Source organism: Callithrix jacchus, chromosome 2 (assembly GCF_049354715.1).
Source record: "Callithrix jacchus isolate 240 chromosome 2, calJac240_pri, whole genome shotgun sequence".
NCBI classification, from domain to species: Eukaryota; Metazoa; Chordata; class Mammalia; order Primates; family Cebidae; genus Callithrix; species Callithrix jacchus.
In genome coordinates this window covers 205,244,718-205,264,374 of record NC_133503.1, presented here as the reverse complement: position 1 = coordinate 205,264,374, position 19,657 = coordinate 205,244,718, and the positions used below count along the sequence as shown (strand labels likewise).

General features: G+C 55.4%; 2 protein-coding genes across 39 annotated transcripts in view; both read right to left on the bottom strand.

The window, feature by feature from the left end:
• ZDHHC11 (zinc finger, DHHC-type containing 11) overlaps positions 1-7,867 on the bottom strand; it is a 40,518-nt gene extending 32,651 nt beyond the window's left edge. The window contains 3 exon segments of the mRNA XM_078365717.1: positions 2,715-2,737; positions 4,022-4,121; positions 7,729-7,867. Coding sequence (XP_078221843.1) covers positions 2,715-2,737; positions 4,022-4,040 — 42 coding nt within the window. The 5' untranslated portion in view covers positions 4,041-4,121; positions 7,729-7,867.
• A 690-nt stretch (positions 7,868-8,557) lies between these two features.
• The window catches only part of BRD9 (bromodomain containing 9), a 38,386-nt gene continuing 27,286 nt past the window's right edge, over positions 8,558-19,657 (bottom strand). For 18 of the 38 annotated variants that reach the window (XM_035291826.3, XM_035291830.3, XM_035291834.3 and 15 more), the window contains 3 exons: positions 17,806-17,908; positions 11,811-11,978; positions 8,558-10,981 (listed from right to left, as the gene is read on the bottom strand). In XM_035291826.3, the coding sequence (XP_035147717.1) occupies positions 10,881-10,981; positions 11,811-11,978; positions 17,806-17,908 (372 nt within the window). In that variant the 3' untranslated portion in view covers positions 8,558-10,880. Of the gene's footprint in view, positions 10,982-11,810; positions 11,979-14,986; positions 15,484-17,805; positions 17,909-19,657 lie in introns of those variants that run through there. The other 20 variants (XM_035291842.3, XM_078365693.1, XM_078365695.1 and 17 more) reach the window with 11 other exon arrangements.

Sequence of the window (19,657 nt, the reverse complement as noted above, 5' to 3'; positions counted from 1 at the left end):
TACTTTTGGGACATGTGAATATTCAAAGTACACCAACAATTAATCATTTCCAAAAGAATCATGGAAAGAATAGTACCCTGACAAATTATCACAGTTAAACATTGTGAGTCAATTGATCTAAAATTATATCTACATTAAATCCAAAACAAAACAAATCTATGTGACAGACGACAGAGCCATGAATCTGTGCAACTGGCCGCAGGCGCAGTGTCTTGGGGACGGGCTGTTCTGCAGAGCCGTGCACAGGGGCATGGGAACCGCAAGCTCACCAGCCACAGACGTCTCCGCACGGGATCCGCACGGGTGCAGGACAGCCACACCACCCAGCAGCAGGCGCAGGTGATCACCTCAAGGAGGACGGCGAGGGCAGGGCAGGGCGGGGGAGGAGGGTACAGACCTCAAGACAGCCATGGAAGATGCCAGGACAGCTCCTTCCCTTCAATTCACACTCAGCCTCCATCCCACCATGGCCTGTGAGAACCCTCACACACCACACACACACACCACACAGACCACACCCACATGCCACACACTGTGTGGTGTGTTTCTGGTTGGCATCTGGTACGTGTCGTGTGGTGCACGTGCAGTGTGTGGTGTGTGGTGTGTGTGGGGGGGTCAGAGGGGGACGAGGACACACTCAGGGTCCAGAGGGGGACAAGCCCCACACAACACACACACCACAGAACACACAACAGACTACACTCCACACAACACACAACACACACACACCAGACACCACACATCACATACAGCGCACAACACATACCACAGTACCACACCACACACTGCACACAGCACACATACCACACACCACACATATCACCACACACAGCCCACCTCACATACCACATAGTATACAGCACACACCACACATCACCACATACCACACCACATACACCACACACCACACCATACACACTAAACAACACACCACATGTCCGTACACAACATACCAATGTCTGTACACTACACATGCACATGTACCACACACCACACAGCAAACACATACCACCCACACACACTTCACACCACACTGCAAACACATACAGAACACACACACATACACACATATGTACCACATATGCACTACACGCCACACAAACCACACACACCATACTCGCACCACACACACGCACCACACGACACGTACCAGACGCCAACCAGAAACATACCACACACCACACAGGCACCACACACACCACACACTGCACGTGCACCACACGACACGCACCAGACACCACACACACACCACACACCATATAGGCACCACATGCCACACACACCAGATGCTGCATACCACACACCACACACAGAACACATTGCACATCACACACACTGCACAGACCACATACTCCAAACCCCCCAGAAAATACCACACACACCACAGTGCACACACTCCCACACACAATTCAATTCAAGTGAAAGGAACATCTGTGTGTCTTGACACAGAAGACATGTAACGTTTGGTTGAGGAAGCTGGCATGGCTGAGGCAGGATGGGCACCCCGTGATTGATGCCACACGATGCCCAGAGAACTCACTGTGCTGTGTGGTGGGTTTGGGAAGTTGGCATGACTGAGGCTGATGCCACCCCCCACCATTTTATGACACCAGACTGATGCCCGGGGAACTCGCCATTCTGCCCAGGGCTGCAGCACAATCCTGCATGGTGAACCCAGGCGTCTCTTGTCTGCCCCCATCTATGAATGGGGTGACAGCCCCCTTCCCTGACTGGGCCTCCCTCTACAACACCGCACGTGAGAACCAGCCTTACACGGACCCCAGAGAACACAGGTGCCCATCCCACCCTCTCAGGCCTTTAAGACGCCATGGTCTCCCAGGTCTTTCCTGCTCACACGCATGTATATGACACTGTGGTCCTGAGTCTGTCCTCCTCATCCCCGTTCCCGCCTTTATGACACTGTGGTACCTGAGTCTGTCCTGACCCTGTCCCTGCCCTTGACAATGTGGTCCCCCTGAGCATGTCCTCACACCCCTCATCCCCCTCCCAACCCCGAGCGTGTCCTCAACCCCCTCCCGACCCCGAACATGTCCTCGTCCCCCTCCTGCCCCCAAGCATGCCCTCATCCTCCTCCGGACCCCAAGCGTGTCCTCATCCCCCTCCCGCCCCCGAGCGTGTCCTCATCCCCCTCTGGACCCCAAGCGTGTCCTCGTCCTCCTCCCGCCCCCAAGCGTGTCCTCATCTCCCTCTGGACCCAGAGCATGTCCTCGTCCCACTCCAGACCCCGAGCGTGTCCTCATCCCCCTCCTGACCCTGAGCGTGTCCTCGTCACACTCCGGACCCTGACCGTGTCCTCATCCCCCTCTGGACCCCGAGTGTGTCCTCAACCCCCTCCCGACCCCGAGCATGTCCTCGTCCCCCTCCTGACCCTGAGCGTGTCCTTGTCTGCTTCCAGACCCTGAGTGTGTCCTTGTCCCCCTCTGACCCCGAGTGTGTCCTCATCCTCCTCAGGACCTGCTCAGCCATGCTTACTCCGAGGGGAGCCTTGGATGCCACCCCACCTTGGCGAAACCTCCCAGTACCCTACTCCCCGCAGTGGAAACGTCTTCTCTGAGCCCCACATGAGACACAGCCTCACAGCCTGAGCCCCGGACAGCCTTGCTGTGTTCCATTTACTGCTTGACTCCTTAAGGAGTGCAGGGATTGCATCTGCCTTCTGGGAACACGGGAAGGTGAGCCCCCACTTACCTTACCGCCAAAACTCGCAGGTCCTCGTCTCACAGGTCAGGAAAAGAGCAAGGGAGGCCACGTCCATTGCAGGTCAGGGACAAAGAGCAAGAGAGGCCACGTCCATCGCAGGTCAGGGACAAAGAGCAAGGAACAATCAGTCCCTGCCCTTGACAATGTGGTCCCCCTGAGCATGTCCACTCCAGAAGTGAGAAGTGAGTGGCATCCCTGGTTGTCATGGCAGCCACAGAACCCAGGACACCTCATAAAGCCATGGTGGTTGGGAGGAAGCAGAGCAAGGGGGCATGAGGAGGGAGGAAAAACATGAAACCAACTCGGGTGTAGGTGAAAGAAAACGTCAACAGTGGTCCATTTCCAGGACAAGGTGCCTTGAACTGGCCTAGGTCAGCGAACTCCAGAAGCCTGCTTGTTGGCCTCCCCTCTGTGCCTTCCCACCTTCCCACCTTCCCACCCATCTAGTTGCCCTCACCTGAACCAAAGTAGTTTAATGTCAAAACTCACTAGCCGGCAAAATAGCTCCTTTTATCTGTTCTTATCAGCCTGCCAGCGACTTAGGTCATAAGCCAAATACCTGAAGAGCCCCGGAGCTGACTGGGATTGCAGTGCTTTGTGGGGGGCAACGAAATGCAGCGGTACACCCCTAAAACAAACACCTAATGCCCCTGCCCAACAGCTAACAGGCGAGGTCTGGGAAGACTGCGGCAACCTTCAAGGTACTCAGCCTATGAGGAACCAGGGGAGGGGCCCACACATGAGGGGATCAATGGCGTGTTTCTGACCCAGCGGGACATGCCTGCCACTCCCACACCCGGTCCTGCAAAACCATAATTAAAAGTCTCGCTTTGCTGTTCTCCAGGTCTGGGAGTCCGTTCTTTGGGTGTGAACAGCTGAGTCTGTTCTCACAGTAGGGCACTGCTCCGGCCCTGCCTCGTGGGGGCGGGGGCAGGGGATGGTGGGGGCAGGGGCAGGGGCAGGGGTAGGGTAGGAGTGGGGCACTCTGAATCAGAGCCGCCTCCGCTGCCGCCCACCGTGAGTGATGCCCCAAACACTAGACGCAAGCACTGGTGCAGGGAGAGGAAAGAAAAGCTTTATGTTGAAAGTTGACCCCCAGGGAGACAGAAATCCCACTCAAATCCACCTCCCTGCGCTGTGCTGGGTTCAAGGCACTATTGCTACGGCCAAAGTCTCAGGGTAGATTCTGAGATTGGTGGCTGACGGATGGAAGGAAAGGGAAGGCCTGGAAAGCCCCTGGACCTGGGCGGTTCTCTTCATGCTGCCTCATGGACCACATGGCAAATTCGGGCAGACTTACCATGAAGCACATGTGACATTCAGGCTGTGACATCAGCGAGCTGGTTCTGGGCAAATGCACTGGCTCCATTTTTCCTTAATCTCACAAGCGGAGGGAGTCTCTGCATTTGAGCAAGTTGTTTCATTGGCAGTCCTGTAAGCTCAGGACTTCAGTCACTGCCTTAACTCGGGGCACAGTTTCACCAGGACCCACGCCAGGGAAGGGACTCTCCTGAGAAGGGTCAGCCTGTTTAACGGCATCCCCTCCTGTCCCTGCCGCCCCATCCCTCAGAACTCGAGGCACTTCCAGTTCCCCTGGGCGGGGGTCTCCAAGGACTCCTATCTGAGTGCCTCTGATGCCGGCCAGCTGCTGACATTGCCTTTGGGGCGAGGACAGGAAGGTGGGTAGGGATGAAACAAACACCCCATCTTGTAGCCTGGAGTGGCTATGAAGAGTCTCTACCAAAGGTTTTCTTGCCAAACTCAGGAACACTGGCTTTTATTCACCAAGGTCTGAAGTTAATGTCCCCTGACACCTGCAGGTATCCTGGCCCCAATGTGGTCTAAAAATTGAGGCAAACACCCTCCAACACCCTTGCACACGCCCACCTGCACGCCCAGGCTTTGTCCTCATGTGCTGCTGTAACAGAATACCGGAGAAAGCATCATTTTAAAAAATAGAATCTGTCCGGGCGCGGTGGCTCACGCCTGTATTCCAGCACTTTGGGAGGCCGAGGCGGGTGGATCACGAGGTCAAGATATCGAGACCATCCTGGTCAACATAGCGAAACCCCGTCTCTACTAAAAAAAAAACAATACAAAAAATTAGCTGGACCTGGTGGCGCGTGCCTGTAATCCCAGCTACTCGGGAGGCTGAGGCAGGAGAATTGCCTGAACCCAGGAGGCAGAGGTTGCGGTGAGCCGAGATCGCGCCATTGCTCTCCAGCCTGGGTAACAAGAACGAAACTCTGTCTCAAAAAAATAAAAAATTAAAAAAAATTAAAAAATTAAAAAAAAAAAGAATAGAATCTTATCTCTTGCCGTTCTGAAGGCTGGAAGCATAAGATTCAGAAGCCAACAGGTCTGCTGTCTGGTCAGGGCTATGCTCAGCTTCCAAGGTGGCATCTTTCTGCAGCATCCTGCGGAGGGGACGGATGCTCTGTCCTCACGTGGAGGGTGGGAGGGTGAGAGGACCCTGCTGCCTGAGACCTGGTCTGCAAGGACCCTCATCCCCTTCACAGGCTAACCTCTCCTAACACCATCACCTCTACTAAATTTTGGTGAAGACAAAAACCACAGCACACTCACTCACACACCCCCACCGCTCACACTATACACCAGGCAATAGCACACCCACACACCGATACCTGTACCCCATATGCACCTGCACACCCTACCTGTACCCCATATACCTGCACACCCCATACATGCACCCCAAACACCCCTGCACACCCCCATACCTGCACCCCATATACACCTGCACACTCCCATACCTGCACCCCATATACACCTGCACACCCCATAGCTGCACCCCATATACACCTGCACACTCCCATACCTGCACCCCATATACACCTGCACACTCCCATACCTGCACCCCATATACACCTGCACACCCCATAGCTGCACCCCAAACACACCTGCACACCCCCATACCTGCACCCCATATACACCTGCACACTCCCATACCTGCATCCCATATACACCTGCACACTCCCATACCTGCACCCCATATACACCTGCACATCCAATACCTGCACCCCATATACACCTGCACACTCCCATACCTGTACCCCATATACACCTGCACACTCCCATACCTGCACCCCATATACACCTGCACACCCCATAGCTGCACCCCACACACCTGCACAACCCTATACCTGCACCCCATATACACCTGCACACTCCCATACCTGCACCCCATATACACCTGCACACCCCATACCTGCACCCCAAACACACCTGCACACCCCCATACCTGCACCCCATATACACCTGCACTCCCATACCTGCATCCCATATACACCTGCACACTCCCATACCTGCACCCCATATACACCTGCACATCCCATACCTGCACCCCATATACACCTGCACACTCCCATACCTGCACCCCATATACACCTGCACACCCCCATACCTGCACCCCATATACACCTGCACACCCCATACCTGCATCCCAAAAACACCTGCACACCCCCATACCTGCACCCCAAACACACCTGCACATGCCCATACCTGCACCCCATATACACCTGCACACCCCCATACCTGTACCCCACATACACCTGCACATCCCATACCTGCACCCCATATACACCTGCACACCCCATACCTGCACCCCATACACCTGCACACTCCCATACCTGCACCCCATATACACCTGCACATTCCCATACCTGTACCCCAAACACACCTGCACATATCCCCACCTGCACCCCACATACACCTACACACCCCAGACCTGCACCCCACATACACCTGTACACCCCCATACCTGCACCCCATATACACCTGCACACCCCCATACCTGCACCCCATATACACCTGCACACCCCATACCTGCACCCCACATACACCTGCATACCCCCATACCTGCACCACATATAAACCTGCACACCCCATACCTGCACCACATATAAACCTGCACAACCCATACCTGCACCCCACATACACCTGCACACCCCATACCTGCACCCCATATACACCTACACACCCCATACCTGCACCCCATATATACCTGCACTCCCCCATACCTGCACCCCATATACACCTACACACCCCAGACCTGCACCCCACATACACCTGCACACCCCCATACCTGAACCCCATATACACCTGCACACCCCATACCTGCACCCCAAACACCTGCACACATCCCCAACTGCACCTGTACCCCATATACACCTGCACACCACCATACCTGCACCCCACACCTGCACACATCCCCACCTGCACCTGCACCCCATTCACACCACACACACCCCATCACACTACACACCCCATCACCCACACCTGCACAACCCCCCTCACTTGTACCCCATCAACACCTACACACACCTCCCCACCTACAGCCCATGCACACTTGCACCCCCTGCCCACAGACTGAGGGCCTCAGAGGAGACCCTTTGCCCCTCCTCTGCCTCCAGATTCAGAACAGGAAGCTATGAGCTCGGGGAGGACTGACAAGGGTCCAAGGTTCACAGCTGGTGGGGCAGGCTCAGCCTAGGGTAGCTCTAGGTGATGGGGCATCTGCTTCAGTTTCCACATCCGAAACAAGGCCCTGAGGGCACCGCAGGGTGAGCAGATGCTGCGTCCCACACAGCAGGTCCCACCACCCTCCTGCTTCCTGGCTGAGACACGCACAAGCTCACAGGGCACTGGCTAAGGGTGCACAGCTGCGGGCCCTCATGCCCCAGTCTGCAGGTGGGGGTGCACGGATGCGGGCCCTCACGCCCCAGTCTGCAGGTGGGGGTGCACGGATGCGGGCCCTCACGCCCCAGTCTGCAGGTGGGGGTGCATGGATGCGGGCCCTCACGCCCCAGTCTGCAAGTGGTCTGTCACTGCCGCCCTCTGCTCCCAGTTGCCTCCCTGTCCCCTGCCCAGGTTCTGCCCAGGGAGCCAGCGTGGCAGTGGTGGTGGCTGCCCCAGCCTGCACAAGGGAAGTTGGAGCCACACCCCCAGCTGTCCCCCAGGCTCAGACACAGCCATGCCTGCGGAGCCTACCTGAAAAGCCCTTGTGTCTTGTCAGAGACACAGGTATGGCGGTCTGTTCACCTCTCCGCCTCTTCTGGCCTCAACGTGAGATGGCTGTCACAGCAGCAGCAACTGTGTGATGAGGGAAGGGTCCATGGACCAGAGACATGCTGAGCCCAGCCCCTACCCCCTTCACCATGGTGGCTCTGCACCCTGGCACATGGGCTTGGGGACATCCAAAGGTGGTATACCCGCAAAAGTGGGAAGGGGGCCCACGGGCTGCCAGCCAGAGCAGAGGCTGCTGGAATCCTGGGAGACCATGCATAGCTCCCCCCGGGAGCTCTGGCCACCACCAGGGCCCTCTAAGTCAGGCAGGTCAGCTGGCCAGGGTTGCCTGCATCTGTGCAGCCCAAGGGGAGTAGGAAAAGCCCTGGCCTCTACACCCCATTCCCATTTCCTGACCCAAGGGGTCGTCGGCCTGTAGACCGCCTGTAGGCCTCTTCCAAGACGCCCCCTCACCACACACTCACGCAAGCCTGCCACAACTTGGCCAAGTGGCAGCTACTGCCCAGTGCCCCTACTGGGACCCTGTGGACCAACAATACCACCCAGACGGACAGCCAGTCTCGGGGGCCTCAGGGAGCAGGAACAAGGGCCAGACCCCCAGGAAGGGGGCAGGGCTGCTGCCTCCCGTGGCTCAGCACTACCTGTGGGCTGTACCTGACTTGCCCCAGGAACTGCTTCAGAGCGAGCCTAGAGCCCAGAGGACGGCCGCCCATGCCTGCCCCACCACGAGGCAGGCTGCGTCATCACAAGGCAGGCTCCTTTGTGCTGCTGTAATAGAATGCCTGAGACTGGCTAACTTGAAAGAAACAAGGTTTATTTAGCTCATGGTCCTGGAGCTGGAAAGTTGAAGCCAGGGCCCCAGCATACGGCGAGGGCTCCTCCACTCACAGCAGGTACAGAGGGGAATTCAGAGCTTGGATGAAGGAAGCCCATTCCACAGCAACCCGCTCTCAGGAGCCAAATTGTTCCTGAGCCCAAGCTCCCCAAGGCCGTACCCCAGGACCCATCTGTGGAAAGCGTCTGTCCTGTTAGCCCAAGCTCCCCGAGGCCATATCCCGGGACCCGTCTGCGGAAAGCGTCTGTCCTGTTAGCCCAAGCTCCCTGAGGCCATATCCCGGGACCCGTCTGCGGAAAGCGTCTGTCCTGTTAGCCCAAGCTCCCTGAGGCCATACTCTGGGACCCGTCTGCGGGAAGCGTCTGTCCTGTTAGCCCAAGCTCCCCAAGGCCATATCCCGGGACCTGTCTGCGGGAAGCGTCTGTCCCGTTAGCCCAAGCTCCCCGAGGCCATATCCTGGGACCCATCTGCGGGAAGCGTCTGTCCTGTTGAGGTAATCCTGGCCTCTGGAGCCCTGGTGGAAGAGGGCATGGCACACCACCGCACCAAACTTGGGACTCCGGATGCTGCCTTTCCCAGCCTCCGTGCAGCCAGGGCACCCTCCCAGAATTGGGGTGGGGTGCAGAGCCTGCAGGCAGCTGTAGGAATGGTGCATGTGGCAGCATCCAGGGCCAGGATGGTGGCTGCAGCTCTGCTGACGCCCATGGGGCCTGCTTCCTGCACAGTCCAGGCTGTGCCCAATGTCTGAGCCCTGTTCACAAACTCTTCCTGTGAGTCCATTGCTGTGGCTTCCTCATGCTGTCCAGAGGCAATGGCTTCGGATCCCCTTCCACCAGGCCCAGGAGAGACTTGAGAACCCTTACCCAGGCCACACAGAGCACCGGTCACCCCGCTCGCCACTGTCAATAGCCAGCGAGAGTCAGCCCCGTGGCTGCATGTTGTCAGAGCCCAGCCACTGCATGCTGGACACGACCCCCAGGGCTTTTTCAGTCACAAACGCCTGTGTTCCCAGGATGACTGAGGTCCCATCTGCGCCCGGCCTCTGGAAGGTGTGGCTTCTTAACTCGGTCCTGGAGCAGGGCACCCTGCAGGAGGTGCTGCTGGGTGCACAGGAGCACCAACATCCCTGTGGGCATGACAGCGGGGCCAGAGGACCACCCCCCAGCTGGCGGGACACAGCACCCTCCATGCAGGGAGCGGTCAGGCATGCTTCGGCGCTGTCTTGTGACTGGGGCCATGCTCAGGATACTCTGCAGAGATTAATATCAATGGGCACCCAGTAAACACACCCGGTCAGGAAACGTGTTATGGACACGGAACCTCCATGGTAACAGGCAGGCAGAACACACTCCTTTCTCAGGCTCACCAGTTACACAGAAAACGGGAGCAGCCCTCACCCCAGCCTGGCCCAGTGCTCCCACTGGCCTCTGCCAGGCCCCAACCACGGCCTGCCTGGGAAACACACACTATGTCAGGAACACAGGACTGACGTGGAATGAGGCCAGACACACTGACGTCTGTGCCTCCCAAGACTGACCCCAGAACAGTGGTGTCTACAACGGCAGCAACTAGGGCTGGACCCACACATGATGCTCACACTGCAGGCAGCTCTGCAGCCTGGATACCCTTCACGTGTGACTCCACTCCTCAGGGCTCACGGGGCTGTGGACAGGGACACGCTTCACGTGTGACTCCACTCCTTGGGGCTCACGGGGCTGTGGACAGGGACACGCTTCACGTGTGACTCCACTCCTCAGGGCTCAAGGGGCTGTGGACAGGGACACGCTTCACATGTGACTCCACTCCTCGGGGTTCACGGGGCTGTGGACAGGGACTCTCTGCAGCCTGACCACGGGTTCACAGGACTGTGGACAGAAACACGCTTCACGTCTGACTCCAGTCCTCAGGGCTCATGGGGCTGTGGACAGGGACACGCTTCACGTGTGACTCCACTCCTCGGGGTTCACGGGGCTGTGGACAGGGACTCTCTGCAGCCTGACCACGGGTTCACAGGGCTGTGGACAGGGACTCTCTGCAGCCTGACCACGGGTTCACGGGGCTGTGGACAGTGACTCTCTGCAGCCTGACCACGGGTTCACGGGGCTGTGGACAGGGACTCTGCTGACACGATACCACAGACAATTCATGACCATGATCTCCCCGGGGCTGCTTCCTGCAGGCCAAAGGGGACAAGATAAAAGTCCTTGTCTGATGACAAAAACTCCACACATGCAAATGAAAACTTAAAAAGAAAACAACAACAGCTGAAGCTGGCCCAGAGCTAGGTCTTGGCAGAGGCCGCAGGCTCTGGAGACTGAAGAAACTCATAGGGGTCGTGGGTTACGTCTGGCTGCTCCCCGACACTCAGGTGAGAAGGGCTGCCTGCAATTTTCAGAACACAGGACTTCAATACACAGGACAGACCCACAGCATGCATGAGCCCAGTGACTGCCCCATGACCACTGCCAGGACACGGGGCACCTCACTCACCCCCAGGGAGGGCTGTGTCTGGAGAGCTGGAGCAAGGGGCCGGCCTGACCGTGCATACATCACCAATGCTGCTCCTGAAGGGGAGAAGGCTCCTCGGCCAGGGGTCCCGCAGACACAGCCCAGACCCCAGGGCAGCTCCCTCAAGGCATACTGGGATTTCGGGCCCCTCTAACTTTGACCCACGGCCCTCCAGGGCCTGCTCCATGCACTGCTAATGCCCTGATCATGAGGTTAATAGGACCAAAAATACCGGTCCTTTTCCAGACAGTTGGAGCTAAACCTCTGTAGCTGAAAAACTGTCAAGATTCACTCTGCTGAAAGAGTGATTCAGTGCTTATACGTGAGAACAAAAAACCCCAAAAAACCGCTCCAGAACACGTGGCCAAGGAAGCCACTCTGCAGCAGAAACGCTGGAACCACAGTCCACAGACGCCACAGGGGTCAACAGAGCTGAGGACGGAATCTAGCAGAAAGCCTGTCATCCAGCATCCAGCCAGCCCAGCAACCCAGCTCCTGCTCTGCACCTTGAGGCTGGGACCGGATGTCTGTGGATACAGGCACGGACTGCCCGTCACAGAACTAACCGAACTCCACAACAGCCCAGTGGACTCCACAGCCTCCCAGCTTTTCTGCAACTCAAAGGCTGCCTACTGCCTTGTCAACACGCCACACGGACTGTGCTGGGGTCTCTGGGGACCCGGCATGGGTGCGGGCGTCTTACCCAGGTGGTGCTGGTCCCTCTCGGAGGCGTTGGACAGGGAGCTGAGGTTGGACGAGGGCCGAGAGCCGCCACGCTCCGCTTGGGCTTCCTGCAGGTCCTGAAGGAGCTTGGTCGTCTCATCCAAGTTCAAGTGGCTGTCGTCGGGGTCCAGCTCCTTCTTCACCTTCCCTGCGTCAACACAGAAACAACCACGTCGGCTGAGCTCAGGAGCACACTGGCTGTCCCGATCTGACCTCTCCACTCAGGACAGTGATTGCTCTGGAAGTGGAGTGGGACGAGCTCACAGCAGACCAGTGGACAAGCCTAGAGGACGGACATTACCCTCGTCAGTGAGCGGAAGGGAAGGCAGACACCCAGGGTCCTCTGCTAAGCAACGCGTCTGCCAAGACCCAGCACCGCACAAAGTCATGCCACACACAGACTCCGTGGAGGGCTCCAGCCACAACCCAGGATGGGCCTGTCCTCAACATACGGAGGCCGGACAGCTGGATGGAGGGTGCAAGAGGCCTGCAGACACTGGCACCCACCCAGCTCACCGTGGAGCAGGCTGCAGGCCACAGTCACAGTGGACCCAGCACATCCAGCTGAGAGGCAGAAAGGACGGGCTCCCTAGAGAGCTCCCGGCCCCCTCCTGGACTGTGCGCTGGACATGCCAAGAGCCTGCACACAGGTCTCTGGTGACCCAAGCCCCACCAGCCAGGCCATCCAGTCAAGCCTGGGACCCACCCAGCTCACCGTGGAGCAGGCTGCAGGCCACAGTCACAGTGGACCAGGTGCAGCCTGACAGGGGCCTGGCTTTACCCTCTGCTGGGGAGGCTCTGGGCTTATCCTGACAATGCCTGGGGAAGGTCCCACAGAGTCTGAGCCACTTCTCAGACTCAGAACAAAGGCCACCAGGTCTCAAAGGTGAGTAAGCAGACCCACCACCCCACCGCGTTAACTACAAACTCCACCTGGCATCCAGTACACAATCCACACACACACAAAGGGGCAGGAAGACACAGCCCCAAACCAGGAGAGAATCAGAAGACAGGGTGAGAACGGTACTACAGGCGTGCTCCACGTTCCGAGAGGTGGAGGACACTGACTGTGAGGCAGGAAGGGAAGACAATGCGGGAAGCCAGCGGAGTTTCGAGATGAACAGAAACAAGCATCTGCAGCAAAAGCCCCATGGAGCAGGCCGGCCACAGATCACCCGCGAGTGGGCACGGGCGACAGACACAGCCTCGGTCCAGGACGCGGGCAGGGGCCACACATGGAACCAGAGTCCCAGAGAACAGGTGCGCTGGTGATGTGGAAGAAACCGTAGCCGGAATGTCTGCATTTGGTCCAGGCTATAACTCCGCTGGCCCACCCAGAGGGCAGGAGCGCAGGCTGTGGTCACAGGAGGGTGGCACCCCTCATCCGTGTGGAACCTCTCACTCAGGACAGCATTTGGCCTGCGAAGCTAAACAAACCCAAGGATAACAGACCTAAAGAAAAGCAATCGATGCAATATGGTCTGGCTCAGGGTCCCCACCCAAGTCTCATGTCTAATTTCCCCATGTTGGGGTAGGAGCCTGGTGAGAGGCTGAATTTCCTCCTTGCTGTTTTCATGAGATCTGGTGTTTAAAAGTACGTGGCAGCACCCCCTTCTCTCTCCCTCTCTGTCCTGCTTCTCCGCCTTCCACCATGACTGCAAGTTTCCTGAGGCTTCCCCAGCCATGCCTCCTGTGTAGCCAGTGGAACTGCTTTTCAGGAGAAAAATCAATTGTACTGCTTTTCTTCATAAATCATCCAGTCTCGGGTAGTTCTTTATAGCAGTGCAAGTACAGACTAATACAAAAAACTTGTAATGAAATGTGGGGCATTGCTATGAAGATACCTGAAAACGCTGAAGCAGCTTTGGAACTGGGTAACAGGCAAAGGTTGGAACAGTTTGGAGAGCTTGAGGACAGGAAGGTGACGGCACGTTTGGAACGTCCTAGAGACTTGCTGAATGGCTGTAATTCAAATGCTGACAGTAATATGGACAGTGAAGTCCAGGCTGAGGTGGTCTCGGAGATGAGGAACTCACTGGGAACTGAAGCAAAGGTCACTCTTGCTGTACTGTAGCAGAGACTGGCAGCACTGTGCCCATGCTCTAGAGATCTGTGAACTTTGAACTTGAGAGAGATGAATTTAGGGCACCTGATGGAAGACACTTCTAAGCACCAAAATGTTCAAGAGGTGGCCTGGCCACTTCTAAAAGTCTATGCATGAAGAAAACAGTGACCTGAAACTGGAACTTACATTTAAAAGAGAAGCAAAAGTTTGGAAAATTTGCAGCCCAGCATTGTGGTAGAAAAGAAAAACCCCTTTTCTGGGAAGGAATTAAAGAAGGCTGAAGACATTTGTTAAATAAAGAGGACCCCAAATGTTAGTAGCCAAGACAATGGAGAAAATACCTCAGGGGCATTTCAAAGATCTTGCACAGCCCCTTCCATCACAGGCCTGGAGGTTTAGGAGGGAAAAATGGTTTTGTGGGCCAGGCCCAGGGACCCGCTGCTCTGTGTAGCCTTGGGACATGGTGCCATGGTGCCCTGTGCCCCAGCATGGCTAAAAGGGACCAAGGTACAGCTTGGGCCAATGCTTCAGTGGGTACAAGCCCCAAGCCTTGGCAGCTTCCACATGGTGGCAGAAAGCAAGAGGTGAGGTTTGGGAGCCTCTGCTTAGATTTCAGAGATCTATGGAAAAGCCAGGGTGTCCAGGCGGAAGTCTGCTACAGGGGTGGGGCCCTCATGGAGAACCTCCGCTAGGGCACTGCAGAGGGGAAATGTGGGGTTGCAGCCCACACACAGAGTCCCCATTGGGGCACTGCCTAGTGGAGCTGTGAGAAAAGGGCCATCATCCTCCAGAACCCAGAATGGTAGATTTGACAGCTTGACAGCTTGAACCAAGCATCTAGAAAAGCTGCAGGCACTCAACACCAGCCCAAGAAAGCAGCCACAGGAGCTGTACCCTGCAGAGACACAAGGGTGGGGAGCCCATCCCTTGCATCAGTGTGGCCTAGATATGAGACAAGGGAATAAAACAGATTATTTTGGAGCTTTAAGATATAATGAGCACCGTGCCGGGCTTCAGATTTGCACAGGGCCTTTGTTTTGGCTGATTTCTCCCTCTTGACATGGGTCTACTTACCTAATGCCTGTACCGATTTGTATCCTGGAATTAACTAACTCCTTTTTGATTTTACAGGTTCACAGGCAGAAGGAACTTGCCTTTTCTCTGATGAATCTTTGGACTGTGGACTTCTGAGTTAATGCTAGAATGAGTTAAGACTTTGGTGGACTGTTGGGAAGGCATGTGTTTTGAAATGTGAGAAAGACAAGAGATTTGGGAGGGGACGGGGGCAGAATGATATGATTTGGCTCTGCATTCCCACCCAAATCCCATGCTGAATTGTAATTCCTGATGTTGGGAGAGGTTCCTGGTGGAAGGTGACAGGATTGTGGGGCTGGCTTTCCCCACTGCTGTTCTCTGTTCCTGTGATCGTGAGTGACTTCTCGTGAGATCTGGGTTTTTAAAAGTACTTCCCCCTCTGTGCTCTCTCCTGCTCCGCCATGTGAAGACATGCATGCTTTTCCTTCATCTTCCGCCATGATTGTAAGTTTCCTGAGACCTCCCAGCCACGCCTCCTGTAGAGCCTGAGAAACTGTGAGTCAATTAAACCTCTTTTCTTCACCAATTACCAGTCTCAGGTGGTGCTTTGTAACAGAGTGAGGACAGACTAATACACCATAGCACATCAGCACCAAGCTGCTGAAAAGTAATAATAAGGACAAGATCTCAGAAGCACTGAGAAAAACAGCTGCTGGGCAGAAAAGTGCTGTCACAGTAGCCTGGGGCCAGGGTCTCCTAGAAGGCAAGGCCACCCAACGCGGGCAGCAGGGGTCCCACCCAGTGCTAGGAGTATTCATAGCTCCAGCTACAGAACCAGGGTGGTTTATGCTAAAGCTCACCTTCCCTCTGGGGTCTGGATTTTGGTACCTGCCTGACAAGGGGGTACCCTATGTGATCAGACCCCAGTGATCCTGGGCATGAAGCCTCTGATGAGCTTCCCTGGCAGGCTTTGCACACGTGTTGTCACAACTCACTCCTAAGAATTAAACATATCCTATGTCCCTATGCTGGGAAGGGTTGGGCCTCACGCTAAATTCCCTGGGTGTCACCTGAACTCTTGTCCCTATGCTGGGAGGGGTCTGGGCCTCACTCTGGATTTCCCTGGGTGTCACCTACGCTCTTGTCCCTATGCTGGGAGGGGTCTGGGCCTCATGCTGGATTCCCTGGGTGTCACCTGCACTCTTGTCCCTATGCTGCTGTTGGTGCCCTTTCCCTACAATAAATCATGGCCCTAAGTGCCAGAATAGAGCCAGCAGAGGCAGATGCAATGTCACCATGGGAACTAGGGGGATGTGTGGCTCCAGGCACCACAGACGCTGTTGGCAGTCAGAACAGCTGGGAGGCTCTGCACAGGCTGCCGTGTAGCTCCCAGAGGAGGGCTCCATCTCCAGGAATGTGCCCCCGCCCCACCCGATGCCAGGCTGGGGTCCGTGCTTCTGACTGAGCAGCTATAAAATGGGGTTCTCACAATACCTTACTTGAGTTCTATGAATTTGCTACTGTGACTCACAGAAGTCATGGCAACATCTGTAAGATTAAAATTCTAAGACCCACGGATCCAACGGATTCCCACTCTTGGCCAAGGGTGCTCCAAATTGAGTCTGGAAAGTGGTTCAGGCCATGGCATGAAGCAGGACTGGACTTGCCTCTTTATCCTTCCATTTTGGAACTCAGGCACCGCTGATCAGCAGTAACATTAAACAGAGATCTTAACACTGAGAAAGCGGACCCTCTGTGGTCACAAGACACCACATTCCAACCCAACTCTAGTGCAGCATCACGCAACAGATGGCAGCCCCGAAAGAAACTCAAGTATTTTACCTCAAAATGTATTTCTCTGACATATTTTGAAATGGCTGCAAAGCTGTCTCTTGTGGGGGAAATGTACATTCGGGAGATCTCCTTCCCCTTCCAAGTCTCTTCCTGACCCAGGAGAGACATAACCAACAATCTGGTACCTTTCAGGAGCTGAGGAGCGATGCTGACCATCTACTCCATTCTTTTCGAAGCCTGCGACCTGAAGGCTTCATCTATGTGACAAGAACCTTGGCTTCCACAGCCCCTTGTCTTAACCACACGCACACTTCTCGACGACTTCCGCTCTTCAGAGCTCAACCAAATGCCAATCAGGATATCTCTGAATCCACCAATGACCTGAAGTTCCTCGCTTCAAGCTGTCCTACCTTTCCATCATGAGCCAATGTTAACACCTGACACATACTGATGGATGCCCTGCCTCCCTGGAACATATGAAAAGCCCAGACCTCTGGGCAAATGCTCTCAGGACCTCTTGGGACTGTGCCACAGCCACAGTCTTCGTATTTGACTCAGAATAAACCTCTCTAAATACTCTGCAGAGTCTCACTCTTTTCTGTCAGCACACTGGACTTACATTTACCCATTTACTACGCGGAGTGTCACCTAGGGTACAGATGAGCCCCGGGTGGGAGCGATGCAGAGAGAACCGTGGGAAGGGGATGCCTTCTTCTTGGAGCCTCAAGGCATCCAGCACTGAGGCAGCTCCTGAGGGAACCCCACCTTTTGGGATTTCACAGAAGCAGAAGGCAACATCCATGAAGTCTACAGGTACTGGGGATCAGCCAGACCCCATCCTGATACCCAGGGGCTGCAACCACTTCTCATCAGCTTAAAAGAGATGCCTAACTCAGGAGATTCCAGGGGTTTCAGGAGCCATGGGCCAAAAACCAGGGACAAAGACCAAATACTAACAAAAGAGTTTCCCTGCATCCCTGTCTAGTCTGGAAGGGAGAGGAGGTGGAGACCAAGTGTTTTCTTCTTACATCACACCCGCTCTGGGCCCTGTGGGAAAGTGCTATCACCTGTTACCACTCACCCAGAGAGCTGAGCATGGAGATGTCCAGAGACACGTCAGGATACGGTTTCATCGACATGAAATCCAGAACAGAGCCACCACCGTCTCCAAGGGCGTCCCCAACCTGTGGAAGACAGACATGTATCAAGCTCGAATGAAACATCAAACAAAAAATGAAATGCTACTTAATCCTCAATTCGAAATCACTCTAATTATTTGCTAAATGTGGGTCCACCCCTCAGTATGTGACAAGACCAAGCCCTATTCACTGAGACTGCTGTTAAAGGGACTATCAGGTTTGAGCTCATGACCTGATGTGCAAATCTCCCTCAAAGAAATCTTATACAGATTGACAATGAGAACCATGATCCTCCACTGAACCAACAGTGCAGACCATGATCCTCTGCTCACACCAGCAGTGCAAACCATGCTCCTCTGCCAACTGAAAACTCCACTCACACCAATGCGAACCATGATCCTCTGCTCACACCAACAGTGCAGACTGTGATCCTCTGCTCACACCAACAGTGCAGACCGTGATCCTCTGCTCACACCAGCAGTGCAAACCATGCTCCTCTGCCAACTGAAAACTCCACTCACACCAATGCGAACCATGCTCCTCTGCTCACACCAACAGTGCAGACCGTGATCCTCTGCTCACACCAACAGTGCAGACCGTGATCCTCTGCTCACACCAACAGTGTGAAGCGTGATCCTCTGCTCACACCAACAGTGCAGACCGTGATCCTCTGCTCACACCAACAGTACAGACCGTGATCCTCTGCTCACACCAACAGTGTGAAGCGTGATCCTCTGCTCACACCAGCAGTGCAAACCATGCTCCTCTGCCAACCGAAAACTCCACTCACACCAATGCGAACCATGATCCTCTGCTCACACCAACAGTGCAGACTGTGATCCTCTGCTCACACCAACAGTGCGAACCGTGATCCTCTGCTCACACCAACAGTGCGAACCGTGATCCTCTGCTCACACCAACAGTGCGAACCGTGATCCTCTGCTCACACCAACAGTGCAGACTGTGATCCTCTGCTCACACCAACAGTGCGAACCGCGATCCTCTGCTCACACCAACAGTGCAGACCGTGATCCTCTGCTCACACCAACAGTGCAGACCATGATCCTCTGCTCACACCAGCAGTGCAAACCATGCTCCTCTGCCAACCGAAAACTCCACTCACACCAATGCGAACCATGATCCTCTGCTCACACCAACAGTGCAGACTGTGATCCTCTGCTCACACCAACAGTGCGAACCGTGATCCTGCTCACACCAACAGTGCAGACCATGATCCTCTGCTCACACCAACAGTGCGAACCGTGATCCTGCTCACACCAACAGTGCGAACCGTGATCCTCTGCTCACACCAACAGTGCAGACCGTGATCCTCTGCTCACACCAACAGTGCAAACCATGCTCCTCTGCTCACACCAACAGTGCAGACCGTGATCCTCTGCTCACACCAACAGTGTGAAGCGTGATCCTCTGCTCACACCAACAGTGCAGACCGTGATCCTCTGCTCACACCAACAGTGTGAAGCGTGATCCTCTGCTCACACCAACAGTGCATACCGTGATCCTCTGCTCACACCAACAGTGCAAACCGTGCTCCTCTGCTCACACCAACAGTGTGAAGCGTGATCCTCTGCTCACACCAACAGTGCAGACCGTGATCCTCTGCTCACACCAACAGTGCAGACCGTGATCCTCTGCTCACACCAACAGTGCAAACCATGCTCCTCTGCTCACACCAACAGTGAGAACCGTGATCCTCTGCTCACACCAACAGTGCGAACCGTGATCCTCTGCTCACACCAACAGTGCGAACCGTGATCCTCTGCTCACACCAAC